Source organism: Notolepis coatsorum (assembly GCF_963971535.1).
Source record: "Notolepis coatsorum genome assembly, chromosome: 14".
NCBI lineage: Eukaryota > Metazoa > Chordata > Actinopteri > Aulopiformes > Paralepididae > Notolepis > Notolepis coatsorum.
Window position 1 is genome coordinate 60,141,454 of NC_140178.1, and position 17,886 is coordinate 60,159,339.

A 17,886-nucleotide genomic window follows, 5' to 3' on the forward strand; every position below is an offset into this window, starting at 1 on the left:
TACTATGAGTGAACACAACACTCTAACTTACCATCTTTAGATAATGAAGTACTCAACCTCTACTGTATTTAACTATGAGTGAACACAACACTCTAACTTACCATCTTTAGATAATGAAGTACGCAACCTCTACTGTATTTAACTATGAGTGAACACAGCACTCTAACTTAACCAAAGCGTGATTAAATTGAACCAAAGCGTGTTAATATGTGTCGAACCAAGCGGGGATCTCATGCGCATGCGCGCGCGAGCGCGGCGCGAGCACCTCGCGAGCACGCCGGTGCACGCACCTGGGCGAAGGAAAAGGGAAGGCGCATTACCGTAGTGGCGTGCGGTGACGAAAGCGGAAGCATTTTTGCACTGTTCCGCTGTTAATAAGCAACACGCGCCCTTGGCGGCTCTGACTGTTCCATTTATTTTCTCCAGGAAGATGCCGCCCTCTACCGCCATCTGGCGGCAATGTTGCGCCACTGCCTGCTGCTGTCTTGTGACGGAGAAGACCGCACAGAGGAATTCCAAGGGTCAGGATGGAAGCATCACTTCACTTGTACTGCTTCATTAACTATTGCATTTTGATAAGGACACTGCCAGCCCAGCTTAATTTGTCCATGTGAAGCAAAAGTAGAAGAACTTTAAAGTGGTATAGGGCGGGTGACTGTGTGGCGTAGCGGAGATTGCGCTCGTCACCAATGCAAGAGGCTGCGGTCTTGACTCCCGGAGTCAGCATTGCCTGTGGCTTGGGCCAGTCGTCATACTATCTCAACTGGCAGAGGTAGCGGGTGGAAAGTCGATGGGTGGGGATTGGACGTTGTGGACAGCGACTCCTACAGGTCGGTTGGGTGACACCTGTACAGCAGAAGTATCGGGGGCAGTGTGAGCCTCCCACGCGTTACTCCTCGCCACTGAGAGACCGCGCTGTCTGGTGAAAAGATGCGACAGGCTGCCTCCTCGTGTACCGGAGGGGACACGTGATGCAAGGCTTCTATACTCACTACAGCCGACCAGTGGGAGGCATAGTCTAGCAACGTTCAAGATAGGGGAGGGGAGAATTGAAGGGAAAAATAATTGGCGATACGAAATTGGGATGGGAGAAAAATAGAAAAAATAAGGAGAAAAAATGGATAAAAAAAAAAGTGGTATAGGGCGGCTGGGTGACGCAGTGGACATTGCACTCGTCACCAACGCAAGAGACACCGGGTTCAACTCCGGCTGTCGGCGTTGCCTCCGGCTTGGGCCGGCCGTCATACTAACTCAATTGGCAGAGTTAGCGGGTGGAAGTCGATGGGTGGTAATCTGGACGTTGTGGACAGCGACTCCTACAGGTCGGTTGGGGGACGCCTGCACAGCAGAAACAGGAAAATGGCGGGGGTAGTGTGTGAGCCTCCCACACGTTACACCTCTTCAAATGAGACAGGCTGCCTCCACATGTATCGGAGGGGACATGTGATGCAAGGCTTCTATCCTCCCTACAACCGGCCAGTGGGGGGAATATGCGAGCAACGTTCAAGACAGGGGAGGGGAGAATTGGCACGGCTAAATTGGGATGGGAGAAAAATAGAAAAAGAGGAGAAAATGGATAAAAAAAAAAAAATTACTTTAAAGTGGTATAACATTTGTATTTTCTTTTTATGTATTTCGCTGTGGGTGTGAATGAATGAATGAATGAATGAAAACTTTATTTAACAGATTGCAGAATGGGTACAATACAGTACGGCTCAATACACACAATTGTTAAGGGGATGCAGACCTGAGAAAGACATTTGTCTTGTTTACATCAGGGTCCCCCATTTTCAATTCATAGTGACATTTATGACATACACAACATACATGACATCATGACATTTATGACATAGGGACATACATGACATACAGGTATATAGTACTGTTACATTTGTGACATATACGATAGGGTCCCCCATTTTCAATTCATAGTGACATTTATGACATACTTTAGGGACATACATGACATACAGGTATATAGTAGCCTACTGTTACATTTGTGACATATACGATATGCAAATATACAGTACTGTTACCCAGAGATCCTGACAGAAAATATATACATATGATGGGGAGGAGACTGTACATTAGGAGGGGGTGGGTGGGTGGGAGAAAATCTATACATACGGTGGGGAGGTGGCCAGTTTCGAATTGCAGCCTCCCGTAGGTGCTCTTTGAGAGCGGTTTTGAATGTGGGTAGGGATTCACATTTGTTTTAAGGCTGTGGGTAGGGCGTTCCACATTGTTGTGGCATAATTGCGAAACGTGTTTAGTCCCTTGTTTGTGCCGAATCTGGGCTGCACATGATTTGTGGAACTCCCTCTGGTGTTGTGGGCGTGGTATTCACTGACCTTTGGGAAGTATTTCGACATGTACAGTGGTTTGTCGCCACTGTTTGCCACACAAGGGGACCCATAGTCAGCGCTTACTTTCATTTCAAAAGACAGGTGTGAGAAATACACAACCTAAAGGAATCCTGGTGATAGCTTACTACAAAAACCTAGGGGTCCGCAAGGACGACTTCAAGCTGGAAATGGTAACAACAGATGAGGTACTCAATAAACTGAGCGCCCTCCAACCTAACAAGGCCACTGGCCATGACAACATCCCCTCCAAATTCCTCAGAGACTCAGCAGCCGCCATCACACCAATCATCACACACATAATAAACCTCTCCATAAAACAGGGACACGGCCCCAAGGACTTCAAAATTGCGAGGGTGACCCCTCTGCACAAAAAGGGCAGCAAATTAGACCCAGGCAACTACCGCCCTGTTTCTATTCTCACCTCCATCTCGAAAGTCATGGAAAACGAACAGGTCGAAAAGTACCTAGCGGAAAAAAATCTAATCTACGAATTCCAATCTGGCTTCAGAACATCCCACTCCACTGACACATGCCTTCTCTATTTGAATGACCACATCAAACAAGAGGTGGACGCAGGCAAATACTGCGGCATGGTCATGCTGGACCTACAAAAGGCCTTTGACACGGTCAATCACTCCATTCTGATTGACAAGCTAAAAGCAATTGGTTTTGATAGTCTATCAGTGAGCTGGATGCAATCCTACCTTGAGGGGAGGGAACAGATGGTGGAGGTAAACGGTACCCTATCCCCCCCCCCCTCACAGTGAGCTGTGGTGTTCCACAAGGAAGCATACTAGGACCGCTACTGTTCCTAATTTATGCAAATGACATGTCGTCAGCTTGTGACTGCAACTTGTTCCTGTTTGCGGACGACTCAGCCCTGCTGGTCTCTGACAAGAACAAGTTACAGGTTGAAAAAACCCTCAGCTCGGAACTAGGCAGAATCTGCATATGGCTCGCTGATAACAAACTATCATTACACATGGGCAAAACAGAGTCCATTTTCTTCGGTTCAAATAACAAACTCAGCAAGACCGACGGCTTCTCAGTTACAGTGGGTGACAATATTGTCACAAGGAAAGATGAAATTACCTACCTGGGTTCCATCCTAGAGGCTAATCTCTCCTGTGACAAAATGGCATCCAATGTAATAAAAAAAGTCAACCAACGAACTCGATTCTTGTACCGGATCTCCTCTCTGGTAAACAAGAATACCCTGAAGACTCTGGCAGGAGCACTCATTCAGGGGTACTACGACTATGCTTGCACCTCATGGTACCAAAGCACCTCAAAGGCGCTAAAAACAAAATTACAAACATCTCAAAACAAACTGGTCAGACTACTGCTTGACCTTACTCCTAGAACCCACCTCACCCCTGCCCACTTTGACAACCTAGGATGGCTTAGAGTAGACGACAGAGTACAGCAACTTGCAATGGGCCTGGTCTACAAGATACACTACACGACCAAGGTACCCATGTACATGTCAAAATACTTCCCAAAGGTCAGTGAATACCACGATCACAACACCAGAGGGAGCTCCACAAATCATGTTAAACCCAGATTCGGCTCAAATAAGGGACTAAACACGTTTCGCAATTATGCCACATCAATGTGGAACGCCCTACCCAAAGCTGTAAAGGAATGTGGATCACTACCCACTTTCAAAACCTCTCTCAAGGGACACCTACGGGAGACTGCAATTCAACACTGGCCCCTGTAAATATCCTAACCCAACCCCCTCCAATGTACGGTCATTTACCTAGTATGGTTTTGTCAATAGTCCAATGTACAATTTTGTTTGTTTGTACAGTGTCTCCTCCCCCCCCCCCCCCTCAATGTACAGTTTTGCTTGTTTATACAGTGTGCCCCCCCCCCAACCACCTCCAATGTAAATTACCCAGTATGGTTGTCAATATCCCAATGTACCCAACCCCCCCCACCCAACCTCCTCCAATGTACAGTTTCTACGTCAAATGTATATACTCCCTTTTCTTGACTCCTTCTGTATCACAAACAGTACTGTATTTGCAAATCTGGTATGTCATAAATGTATAGATGTAGCAGTACTGACTATCTGTATGTCATGTATGTCATATATGTCCTGATGAATTGAAAATGGGGGACCCTGATGTAAACAAGACGAAAGTCTTTCTCTGGTCTGCATCCCCTTAACAATTGTGTGTATTGAGCTGTACTGTATTGTACCCATTCTGCAATCTGTTAATAAAGTTTTCAATCAATCAATCAATCAATCTCTCTGTCTAAGGCTTAACTTCTGGAAAAAGTTATTTTTGACTAAATTTAGCCTTTTTCTAATTAAAATGTTTATGTGAACTCTTACAGACAAATGATGTTTCAATTCTGATTCATACCTGTTTAAATTCTGATTCAAACCTGTTTCAATTCTGATTCATACCTGTTGTTATTATTACGACAATATAAACCTCATTTTGGTGTTGCAACTCAACATTTCATGGCTCCACAAAATGAGTGCTCCATTCATTGTTTTTTAAGCTTTAGATTAGATTAAATTAGATTAGATTATTTAAAATGTATTGTCATCATACAGAACAAGTACAGTACAACGAAAATATGTTTGGGATCCAACCTGAGTGCAAATGTAACAGTAAAGTGCAATAGTAATATACAATGTACAGGTGATTCAACTGGGTATACATTACAATATATAAATTGTTACTACTGAGTAATAGTGGTAATCAGATGCATGTACAGAGTTGTAGTATTAATATGTACAGTGATACAGGTATAAAGACACTATGGTAGTAAGTTATACTGGCCAGCAGCGTAACTAGTAAGAGTAGGTAAGGGATATGTACAGATATAGATATAGTATCTACAGATTTGTAAAAAGGATTATATAGAATAAATATACAGTATACAGCATTATTGTTATATGCAAGTGTATATGTAGGTATATAGAAGGATTATATGTATATTCAGACAGATATGGATATATATATATATATGCAGTAAATACAAATATATATATATGGTATATACAGCACTATTGTACATGATATCATATTATAGTATCAGGTGGGTAGTTAAGATGATTATGATTACTATGATTACAGTGTAGGTCAGTTGTAGACAGTGAAAACAGTAGGTAGGTATAAATTGAGTACGGGCAAAGTTTGTACAGTATGAGTAACAGAGCCTAGGGTATAGGCAATGGAGTTCAGAGTTTATATGGTATGGGGGGGCTGTCGTCGTGGTACAGAGTTCAGGGAGATGACAGCTGAGGGAAAGAAGTTGTTCCTGAGTGAGTCTGCTTGACTTGGAGTGGAGGTTCCTGTATCGCCTGCCGGAGGGGAGGAGGGCAAACCGTCCGTGATTGGGATGAGAAGTGTCCTTGACAATGCTGCGTGCCTTACTTAGACACCGTTTGTGATGAATAGACTCGATTGCAGGGAGTGATTTACTGGTAATGCGTTGGGAGGTTTTCACCACCTTCTGCAGTGCTTTCCGGTTTCAGGCAGTGCAGTTGCCGCACCAGACTGTGATGCAGTTAGAAAGTATGCTTTCTATGGCGCACTGTTAAAAGTTCACCAGAATCTGAGGGGTTTTCCTCAGTCTTTTCAGGAAGAAGAGGCACTAGGTTTACTTAGGTTTACTTTATTTGTTCAAGGGGGACAGTGTACATTAATAAAACATTTTACAATGTAAATGCACCCAATTTTAGCCAAAAGGCTAATTTCCATTGGTAGTCCCCCTGTCAGAAGGTACAGGCTAAAATCCTGTGTAAAAAAAGGGTTAGCAATAAAAACAGAATAAAATCAAGATAAATACATTAGAATAAAAACACAACAAAAGCACATAGACATAGTAGGGAATGGGATACAGGTCACAATACAGTCATGGACACAAGGACAGAGCACATCATGACATATTAAGAGACCCAGACATAGACAGACGCACCATATCCATATCCACACACACATATACACATACAGACACCTCAGTGTTGACAGTTCTGGTTATCAATGAGCCATTCCCTAACCCTGCACTTGAATGAATGGTATGATGTGGACACTCTAATTGTTTGAGGAATTGAGTTCCATTGGTGGGATGCTCTGGTGAGCCTTCTTGACCAGTGACGAGGTGTTGAGGGTCCAAAAGAGGTCCTCGGAGATGTGGACTCCCAGGAATTGCTTTATTGCTTTAGGAGAGAGTGGAGCACATTCACAAATACTGACTGAAGCGAAGTGTGGTTTGTAACTAATAACAGTAGAGACATTTACACACACATTTAAAAAGTATTGAACCCCTAACCCAGTGGTCACCAACCTTTTTAAGCCCAAGATCATTTTTTTTTTTTTTGGTGAAGGCAAGATCTACCTATTGAAGCGTTGAGAGAAAAAGACAGCCAAGATTGTACTTTAAACTAAATTACTTTTATTTGCCTGTATTCTAATTACATGCAATGCTTTGGTCCAACATTAAAACATCAAAGTAGAACTAGTATGTACTTTCTCAGTCAGTGCTAAGTGCAGTCATCTTATGCAGCATCACTTTTCACATCAAAACAAAAGTAGAACTGTAATGTGGACTTTCTCATATTATTAACATTGACAAACATATTTACAATTAGCATTTTATAAAGTAGAACTGTAATGTGTACTTTCTCAGTCAGTGCTACAGTAAGTGCAGCATTACTTTTCACATCAAAACAAAAGTAGAACTGTAATGTGTACTTTCTCAGTCAGTGCTAAGTGCAGTCAGTGCTAAGTGCAGCATCATTTTCACATCAAAACAAAAGTAGAACTGTATGTGTACTTTCTCAGTCAGTGCTAAGTGCAGCATCACTTTTCACATCAAAACAAAGGTAGTACTGTAATGTGGACTCTCAGGGTAAGATCTAAAAAAAATAATTTTTTTTTTTTTTTTTTTAATTTTCATGGAAAGATCTACAGGGACAGTCTCAAAGATCGACCAGTCGATCAAGATCGACGTGTTGGTGACCACTGCCCTAACCTATTAAGCATTGGGCAAAAATGGGGCTATTTCTTTTTTTCTTTTGACGATGGCATACCCAAAGTAATTAGCTATTTATTATACTTTATACTTATAGCACATGCATGAGTCTGGTCTCTTTTGAAAGGTAAAAAATCACTTTGAGTGCTAATAAAAAAGAGTAACATAGGTTTGAACACACTGAAGTAAAAGTTTTGTGTACTCACATTTCTTTTTACCGGTTGCCAGATGCCTGTTTTTAAGTTCCAGCTGAGAGGTAAGAGGAGCTGGAAAAGTCCTGAAGTCTTGATTGATTGATTGAAAACTTTATTAACAGATTGCAGAATGGGTACAGTACAGTACAGCTCAATACATACAATTGTTAAGGGGATGAAGACCAGAGAAAAACTTTCGTCTTGTTTACATCAGGGTCCCCCATTTTCAATTCATCGTAACATATATGACATACAGATAGACAGTACTGCTACATCTATACATTTATGACATACCAGATTTGCAAATACAGTACTGTTTGTGATACGAAAAGAGTCCAGAAAAGAAGTATATACATTTGACGTAGAAACTGTACATTGGAGGAGGTTGGTAGGTGGGGGGGGGGGTACTGTACATTGGAGGTGGTTGGGTGGGGGGGAGGTTGGGTAGGAGTGGGGGGGGGGGCAGGTTGGGTAGGAGGGGTGGGTGGGGGACACTGTACGGCCTATGTAGTGCAGGTCCAAAGTTTATAAAAATCCCACAGAAAATGTATGTTTTACAAAGGTTTTTATAATGTGTGTGTACCAGTACAAATTCGGCATGATTATCCAAAATGGCCGTCCGCTGCCATTAATTTCGAGGCTCTCGTCAAAATAATGGACTTCTTCGTCTTCTTGTGTCACCTTCCCCCACTGTCAGCGCCTGTCTGGGAACACTTTCGGAGCAGACGCGCCTTGGCTACAACGGTGGTCAATCATTTTCACCATCAGCAGTGACTGGTCCGTTCAGATCCGTGATCACTCGTCCGAACGGCTTGTCAAATAACACTCGCCAGATGTTTTGTCTTGTAACTCGAGAATGGAATCACGCAATAGATTGAGTGTGGTGACGATCGAAAGGCGGCAAATTCAACTTTCCAACAATGTATTGGTTGATCGGCAAAAATGCAGCCCGGAGCCGACAAACGAGAACAAAGTGCTGCGACGTGCGAGCGAGTGCGTGGCGGCCCGCCGTTGGGCCGTCCGATGCTTAACCCTTGCGATGCTTAACCTCTCCCTCTCTCCCCCTGTCCTGTCATAGTCATGCAGTCACAAAGTCCAATGTCCTCTCTGTCCTGTTATAGTCACAAAATCCCCTCTGTCCTGTTTTAGTCACGATGTCCTCTCTGTCCTGTCATTGTCACAACGTCCTCTCTCTGTCCTGTCATAGTCACAATATCCTCTCTGTCCTGTTATAGTCACAAAGTCACAACATCCTCTCTGTCCTGTCATAGTCACAAAGTCACAATGTCCCCTCTGTCCTATTATAGTCACAACATCCTCTCTGTCCTGTTATAGTCACAATGTCCTCTCTGTTCTGTCATAGTCACACGGTCAACGTCCTCTCTGCTCTGCCCCTGAAATGTCTGGACGTCCTGCTGTCCGTCCGTCTGGCCGAGGGCTCCCAGGAGTCAGGGGGTGTCAACATGGACTGTGTCCACACGCTGCTGCTTTTCATGGAGAAACGTCTGGACAGAGTGAGTTTGCGTGTGTGTGTGTGTGTGTGTGTGTGTGTGTGTGTGTGTGTGTGTGTGTGTGTGTGTGTGTGTGTGTGTGTGTGTGTGTATGTCCATGAGAGAGAGAGGAGAGAGAGAGAGAGAGAGAGAGAGAGAGAGAGAGAGAGAGAGAGAGAGAGAGAGAGAGAGAGAGAGAGAGAGAGAGAGAGAGAGAGAGAGGGAGGGAGAATTGAGGAGTTCAGAAGAAGAATCCCACTAGCCTCAACACACCTTTGCTTACTTTAACCTGGGATCAAAGAAATGTATGTGAAACCATTGACATCTTGAATGTTGGTCTGTTGTTTTTCTTCACCAGGCACCAGTCACAATAATAGGGAAAGAAGTATCTTTATTTTTGTAACACACCTGGATGGAAACCCCAGTCTCCTTATGAGGGATATTAGGCTCACTAGGCTTCGGGCTTCTTTGGTACAAATTGGCACTTCAATAGACCTTTTTCATAGTGGCCATTCTTACGTGTCATAGCGACGTAAACAAGTAATAAATTAGGGCTCCGTTCCATTTAGGTGTGCTAGAGACATTCTAGTAAGCTAGCTGTTATGGTTTGTAACCGACCCCAATCGCACAACACAAGACAGGTATGAGAGTAAGCCAAAACAGGGCAAATATTTATTCAGAACAAAAAGCGGCACAGTCCCTTTAAGGAAAAACACAAAAACACTAGAGTCAAGGAAATATGGAAAATGCGGCACTGTGCCTTTAAGAGGCGAACAGGCTAAGGGACTAAGGCTAAGGGCCAGGGCTAAGGACCAGGGCTAAGTGTCAGGGCCAGGACCAGGGGCACTGGAGAGGGGGACAGGGACAGAGGCCCGGAGAGGCGGGCTGGAGACAGGGACAGAGAACAGGGTTAAGGCCTTGGACAGGGCGAGGGCCAGAGCTGCTTACAGGGATGAGGACAGGGTTCCGACGGCGGAGGCCGGGCACGGGGACAGGGGCCCGACGGCGGAGGCCTGGCACGGGGACAGGGGCCCGACGGCGGAGGCCTGGCACGGGGACAGGGGCCCGACGGCGGAGGCCTGGCACGGGGACAGGGACCCGACGGCGGAGGCCTGGCACGGGGACAGGGGCCCGACGGCGGAGGCCTGGCACGGGGACAGGGGCCCGACAGCGGGGGCCTGGCACGGGGACAGGGGCCCGACAGTGGGGGCCGGGCACGGAGACAGGGGCCCGACAGCGGGGGCCGGGCACGGAGATCCTCCTCCTCGGATGCTGCAGACGGGCAGCGCAGAACAAAGGGGTCCCAGGGGACCGGGGCGAAGAGACGCCATCCTCCCGTGGAAATAGGGAGCGATGCGCGCCGTCTTGACGTCTGGAGTGGGAACACTGGAAAACCTCCCGTAGAGAATTAGAGAGCGAAGACGGTGTCCCACTCCAGGCAAACGGCGACAGGTGGTGATGGCTGGCACGTCGTCTCACGCCGGAGACGCGGCAAGTGATGGTAACGTACAGGATGGTAACGTACAGAACTCCATGAACACAGAGTGAACACAGATACAGAACGACCCGACCAGGACTGGAAGGGAGGTCCAGGTATATAAAGCCCTCTGGGGCGCTAATCATAAACTATGACAGCTGCATGAAGGTAGTCCAAGGGTGGGGGCTGGTGAAGAGTAGAGGAGAGTAAATCATCGCAAGGGTGGGGGCTGGTGAGGGAGAGTAGACAGGGAAAAGTTCAGGGAACAGGCGAATCCTCACACTAGCATGCACAATACCAGGGCCCTGGCACTGGTACACCTAAATGGAATGGAACCTATGGTGGAAGGTGCTATAGATAACATCTTTATGTAGAGTAATCATTTTCTTTTTAAATAATACATCCACAGAGCTTTTAGAAAGGTGCGGAATAAAAGTATTGCCCCCCCCCCCCCCCCCCCCAAAAAGTATTGATTAATTTATAATAAAAAATAATGTGCGGGTCCAAAATTAATGTTGTTGTTTACATGTTGTGTGCATGTATCCCCTCCCTACCTCCCATTTCCCCACGTGGAATGCACATGATTGGATACATGACATGCTGGTGCTCTAGTGCTACATCTAGTGGCTGAATGTTATCTATTATCATCCACACAAAACAGTTTTTAAGCGGCAAAGAAAAGATGGACGAAAATATTAGACGGCAAGAATTAAAATGTGACAAAAACCTGACATGACATGAGATGAGGAGGCTTTGGTGACCAGGATATGGATGTGTGACATGAGTTGACATGGGTGTCTATGTGATCCTGTGAAGGGTCAGAGGTTGAAGGAGAGACTGACCCCTGTACTGAACCTGCTGACTGAGAGCTGCCGGGCCCACAGGGAGACACGCCACTACCTGCGACAACAGGTATGCACTTCGCCTGGGCAGAGAACAAATAGGGAAATTGTTTTTAATTGTGTGTAAGGTTTTAAAGGAACGCTGCAACATTATGTGAAACACGCTTACCATCTTCTCCAGAGTCAGACAAGAAGATAGATACAAATGTCCTCTCTGTGTGTTCAGTAGAAAGCTGAATCTGGCTGTAAACTAGCCTAGCTTAGCACAAATTAATGGAAGTGTTATAGATTTTTTACATTTAGTCATTTAGCTGACGCTTTTATCCAAAGCGACTTACAAGTTCTGTACAACAAGTCAGCAGGAAGGGTAAATCAAAATAAAATAAAATAAATTTTATTTATTAAATTAATATTTGTAAGGCCCGACAACACACGTTAATGTCCCCATGGGTCGGACACATCTTCTTTAAACAAGTCAAGAAGAAACATCACAATAAATCAAGAACAAAAACAAAAAACACAATGAAATCCAAAATAAATGTAAAATAAATAAATGCCACACTCCCAGACATACCCCAGTGAAGGTAAGGAAAAACTCACTAAAAACCTAGCAATAAGGGCGGCTGGGTGGCGCAGCGGACAAGGCGCTCGTCACCAATGCAAGAGACACTGGTATCAAATCCAGCTGTCAGCGTTGCTTCCGGCTTGGCCGGCCGTCATACAGTCTCGATTGGCAGAATCAGCGGGAGGGAAGCCGGTGGGTGGGTCTGGGTCGTTGTGGACAGCGACTCCTACAGTTCGGTCGGGGCGCCTGCACAGCGAGGGAAGGATCTAAGAGAGGTAGTGTGACCTTCCACACGTTACACTCTCTCAGTGAGAGTCCGCGCTGCCAGGTGAAAAGAAGTGGTGGGCTGGGTACACATGTGTCGGAGGAAGCATGTGATAGTCTCCGCCCTCCCAGACCGACGGTAGGGGTAGAGTGCGCAACGACCAGAAGGGGATTGGGAATTGGCATAACGACTAACATTGGGAAAAAAATTAAAATAGCAATAGGAAAAAAGCACCACAGGCAATGTGGAGGAGAGAAACCTTAGAAGGGCCGTCCAAGGGGGGATCTCCCTTCTTAGATGTTGGTGATAGTAGTGTTGCTATTGATGATCAATGGGTGGAGAATAAAACAGGCGAAATAGTTGGTATGTATGTATATGTGTAATAAAACACAAATATGTATATGCAATAGCAACTGGTGTACATAAGAACATTTTTTAAAGATTGAAATAGAATCGAGCTAAGAAGAGCAACAACAACATTTGTTTGATTTGATTTGACTGGCAGGTGAAGCAATTCTGTTTTGCTTAGGTTCAGTTTGAGGTGGTTGGTCATCATCCAGGCAGAGATGTCGGACAGACAGGCCGAGATTCACTCAGAGACATGGATATTTGAGGGAGGAAAGGAGAGGAAGAGTTGTTGTTATTATTATTATTGTACATGCTATCATACAGAGTTGTATGGGTAGACTATAGTTTGAGGTTACTTTTCACATTTTCAGTTACTTAGAGCATTTGTCTTGTTATTAGTAAGGTAGGCTAATCTGGTGGAGTGGATTTGATGGTATTTGAAACATGCATATACAAACAAACACATTTCAAACGAAGACATCCCACCTTTCTGACACCTCTGTCAAGCCAAAGCTCAAAGAACTAGAAGAACCTTTCCATGATTGGTTCCTCAGAATACTTGTTTGATCTATAATATCTCAATGAGTGGTGGATCCCTGTTTGTAACCCCCACCCCTCCCAAACACAGATCTTACCCCCGCTTCGGGACGTGGCCCTCAGGCTGGAGCAGGGGGCCACGATGAGAAACCGCCTGGTTCGTCTGATGACTCACGTGGACACAGACATCAAACACTGTGCTGCTGAGCTGCTCTTTGTGCTCTGCAAAGAGAACGGTAGGGCTGCCTCATGTAAGATTACAGTGTTTTTCAGTCTTATCAACCCGTCATCTGCCGTTCCGTGAAGTCTCTGCGTTGTGTGTTTGTTATTTGTTTGTTGATGGCAATCTTACTGGCTGTCACACCGTTCACCCTGTTGATGCACTGGGAACGTGGTCTCTCTTTTACGAACAGGATGTTTATTTTCATGAACATAGCATCTTGTACAATATGGAAAGTCTTTGATGGTCTCACTCTAATGAATCTAGATTAGATTCATCTCTCAATGGTTGCGGCCTGTTAGCCTGTAGCTATCTGTTCTATTAGCCGGTAGCTAGCTCTGTCCTCGTGGTCGTTTCCCTTCCCCCTCCCAACCCCCGTTCAGAGACCTGGGAGCTCCACTCAGCTATCGGTGTGATCCGTCTCGCCATCGCAACCTCGTCTGACTCTCCTACCGGAAGACTACCAGCTTAAAGTCTTAAAGTCTCCCTCTCTTACGCGACACTTCAACTCTCCTCATCGTGTCCCATCACCATAGCAACGGCTGCCGCTCGTTCTTTGACCCAAACAGACGCTGCTACGGCCTGGCTATCTCATACCAAATGTTTACGCTCCCCTGACTGTGTGAGTGACCTTGCCTCTCTCTCTCCGGCTTCTCTATCTATCCCACTCTGTCTGTCTGTCCCTTACAGTCTCAACGTTCAACACACACACACCGGACCCGCCAAACTAAATATCTACATAGACATTTACATTACATACCTGTTGTTATAACCGAATGAAAACTAGGGATTTCCTTCACTCATCAGTACACTACTGTTACGCGGTGGTAGGTGTGTAGAACGGATAAGACGAGGCAGGTGTTGATTTTAAAACAAAAGGATACTCTTTTATTTAGAGTCTGCAAAAAGTTAACATGCAGACAAAGGCATATAAACAAAAGGGGAGATACACTGTCTCAAACACGTCGGAGCACATAACAATAAACTCTAATACACAATAAATGGGGAAAGCAAAGGGGATAAAGCTATGTCTTCAAAACACGTTATGAAAGAAAACACGTCGGGCGATGGTGCTACATAAGCACACAATAAAGATATACACTTGATAAGGCAACAACACGGCAATCATTATACATGGCGAACGAACTTATTCTCCATGGCAGGAGAGATAAGCATTACTCACAACGGTGTACTCACGGGTAGTCTGGCGATCGATTCATGGTGTCAGTAGTAACACGGAAGAGCATATAAAGCCACAATGAATGCAATCCGGGCAGATAGACAGGTGAATTACCACCAGGTAACGCTAGGGCTTTGCTCCCTGAGGAGAGAAAAAACCCAAACCATACACACTACTGCACATGATGACATCGATACCCAGGGCAGACGATATTGATGGCTGATGAAGTTATAGTTAAAGTCGGGGTAGGCAATTTCAGAGAAATGTCCAGCAGAAATAGAGCGAACTCTGCATCTCTTTTCAAGCCTGGCTTTAAGCTGTATTTTCTTTTTTATATATTTAAAAATATTATATATATTTCCCAGCCTCTGGTCGATAGGCGGTCTTCTGAAGACTGTGTACTGTTCAACAGGGAACACAATGGTGGTGTTCGTTTTCCAAAGGGCCCCCAGGAACACCACTTGGCAGGCCAAAAACGATTTGATTGGTTCTTATGGCTGAATCTTAAGAACCAATCAGATTGTTTTGGCTCGCCAAGTAGACACACGGTGAGCAAAACCACCAGAGGCCTGGAAATATATATATTTGTAATCCAGTTTAAAGCGGCTGGTGCCTCTGGGAGTCTGTGGTAAACATTTGTACCACATGTATACAGTAACACCCAGCACTGGGCTTGAAAAAGTGATGCAGAACGTGCTTTATTTCTGCTAGACATGTAAACTCACCCTTCACTCTCATTTCCTCTGAAATTGTCTACACCCCCTTTAAAGGAACGTGTGTTCTGTAGAAAGCTCTCCGTCTGCAAGCTAGCCTAGCTGTTAAAGTTAGAGGTTATATATGATTGCAAGTAACTGAGTAACTGTCTAACTATGTATAACTGTTTCCACTAGAGGGCGCTATAGGTGGAGCTGTTAATGCTGCCGCCAGGTAGAGGGTATATAAGGAGATGCCGACTCCCCCTCTGTCTCTTCCACCTTCGCTCTCATAAGAGAAGGATGTCTCATGTACTGCTGTGGACCAATGTGAAATAAACCACGCTGTTTATGGCTAAAGATAGAAACCATGCCTCATGAACATATTATTGTCGCCCCATAGCAGACTCTGTCAACAGGTTATGGGCCCAGATCACGCAGGGGCAAAATAATAAAGGGTAGCAAGTTTAGCTGAAGTATAGGCTAGGTTAGCACCGGGAGCACCACGTGGCTAGACGCTAGGCCAACAAGAGCTAAAGCTATGCCTACCATCAACAAGAGGATGGAGACAAAAGGAAAGAGCAAATGGCCCTCGTTCAACGGAAGAGCCGAGGACTATGACTTCTGGGAAGAGCGCATGTTATGCTGCATGCACGGTGTGGGATTGAAGACGACGATCTTGACGGCCCCCACGGGACCACTAACGGCGGAAGCGCAAGCCCTGGACGACAAGCATAATGCAGATGCATACTGTGAGTTAGCACCACTGCTCGACGACACAAGCTTGGGGCTGATATTCCGCGACACTAAGGACAAAGGCAGAGAAAGCCTGGAAGTGTTGAGAGAACATTATATCGGACAAGGAAGACCCCAAGTCGTGTCCCTCTACATAACACTAACAGCACTGAAGAAGGGGCACACCGAGACTGTGACCGAATACATCATCAGAGCTGAGCTGAGCAGATCATTACGGCGCTGAAGAGTGCAGGAGAAGCACCAAGCGATGGACTAATGATGGCGATGGTGATGAGAGGACTACCGTTCACACTCCTGGTAACACACGGTTCAGCGGACATGACGCTGGGAAAGTTCAAGGCCAAGTTGCGAAATTTCGAGGCCTCAGAAGATATCCACCCAGCCGCCGCGGAGGCGGGAGAGAGGGTGCTGAAGGCCGAGCGACGCCGAGGGAGAAGACCAGGCCCACGACGGAGCTGGCGTGTTGGCGATGCGGAGAAAAAGGCCATCGGAAAGGTAACAAAGACTGTTTGGTGTAGCTTCTGCAAATCCACAGGGCACACAGACAAAGTGTGCATGAAGAAACGCGACCAGAGCGTGCGGTATGCGCATGGACAAGATGGCGGCAGCGGACAAGATGGCGGCGACGGTGGACGTGAGACGAATCGAGACGACGCCCGGAGAGTAGCGGGGCAAGAAGACTTCATCTTCGGGGCGCAGACAGCGTACGTCACCCGGCCAACGCAGCTGCAGCAGGCCCAAAGGAAGGGACTGATCGTGGACACAAGGTGCGTCGTCCCACGTCATCAACGACAGGAGTCGGTTCAAGAACTTTGACAACACTTTCGACCCCGGAGAGACACAGCATGGAGCTGGCAGATGGGAAGCGCACCTACGGGTTGGCGCAAGAGAGAGGATACGCACAGGTATGCCTCATAGACAGTGAGGGGCGCCGGTGTACAGTGACGTTAAAGAACGTTCTCTACGTACCCTCGTTCCCACAAGAACTATTCTCTGTAATAGCTGCTACTGCGAACAGTGCCAAAGTGTTCTTCAATGAAGGTAAAAATGTTCTTGTAGAGCCTGACGGTACGTGATTTAACATAAAGGTGTACAAGAGAATGTATTATCTACAAACAGAGTGTAATGACAACGACAAGTGTAATAATAATGATATGTGTAATGTGACTGTCAGTCACGATATTCAGACATGGCATGAGATTATGGGTCATTGTAATTACGAGGATTTACTGAAACTGCAAGTAGTGACAGAAGGCATGAACATTGAAGGTGAAAAGCGTAGACCTGACAGAGAATGTGTAGTGTGCATAAAGGGGAAGTTCACTCAATCAAGAAACAGAAATCCCACAGAGAAAGTAAAGGTACCACTTGCGTTAGTTAACCCAGATCTAGCCGGTCCAGTAAGCAACGAGTCCATAGGAGGCTTTAGATATGTACAGTCTTTTACAGATGTGTGTACAGGGGCAGTGTTTGTTTACTTTCTCAAAGCAAAGAGTGACACACTCCAGGCCACGGAGAAATTCCTGGCAGACGTAGCCCCTTATGGTAACATAAGATGCTTGAGGTCCGACAACGGAACTTAGTTCACAAATAGAGAGTTCCAATCACTGTTGAGAAGGAACAAGATAAGACACAAGACGTCATGTCCATACTCCCCACACCAGAACGGAGTGGCAGAGAGGGAATGGCACACTCTTTTCGAAATGGCTAGGTGTAAGCTAGTAGATAGTAACTTACCTAAGAGTCTATGGCATTATGCGGTGCAAGAAGCCGCGTACACCAGAAACAGGTGCTTTAATAAGCACACAGGCACCACCCCGTATACAGCACTGACAGGAAAGAAGTGTAATCTAGCTAGAATGCACCAATTTGGATCAGTGTGTTGTGCTTACCAGCAGGACAGAGGAAAACTTGAGTCCAGATGTGAAAAAGGACTCTTTGTAGGGCACGACAAAG

General features: G+C 45.6%; 1 protein-coding gene across 1 annotated transcript in view; it reads left to right on the plus strand.

Annotated features, from left to right (window-relative positions):
• Nucleotides 1–17,886, plus strand: part of LOC311240539 (chaperone Ric-8A) — a gene marked incomplete at both ends in the record, with an annotated part of 54,833 nt that overhangs the window by 11,014 nt on the left and 25,933 nt on the right. Inside the window, 4 exons of the mRNA XM_084329118.1 lie at nt 427–521; nt 8,922–9,072; nt 11,342–11,437; nt 13,174–13,318. Of these exons, the coding sequence (XP_084185244.1) occupies nt 427–521; nt 8,922–9,072; nt 11,342–11,437; nt 13,174–13,318 (487 nt within the window). The remainder of the gene's footprint in view (nt 1–426; nt 522–8,921; nt 9,073–11,341; nt 11,438–13,173; nt 13,319–17,886) is intronic.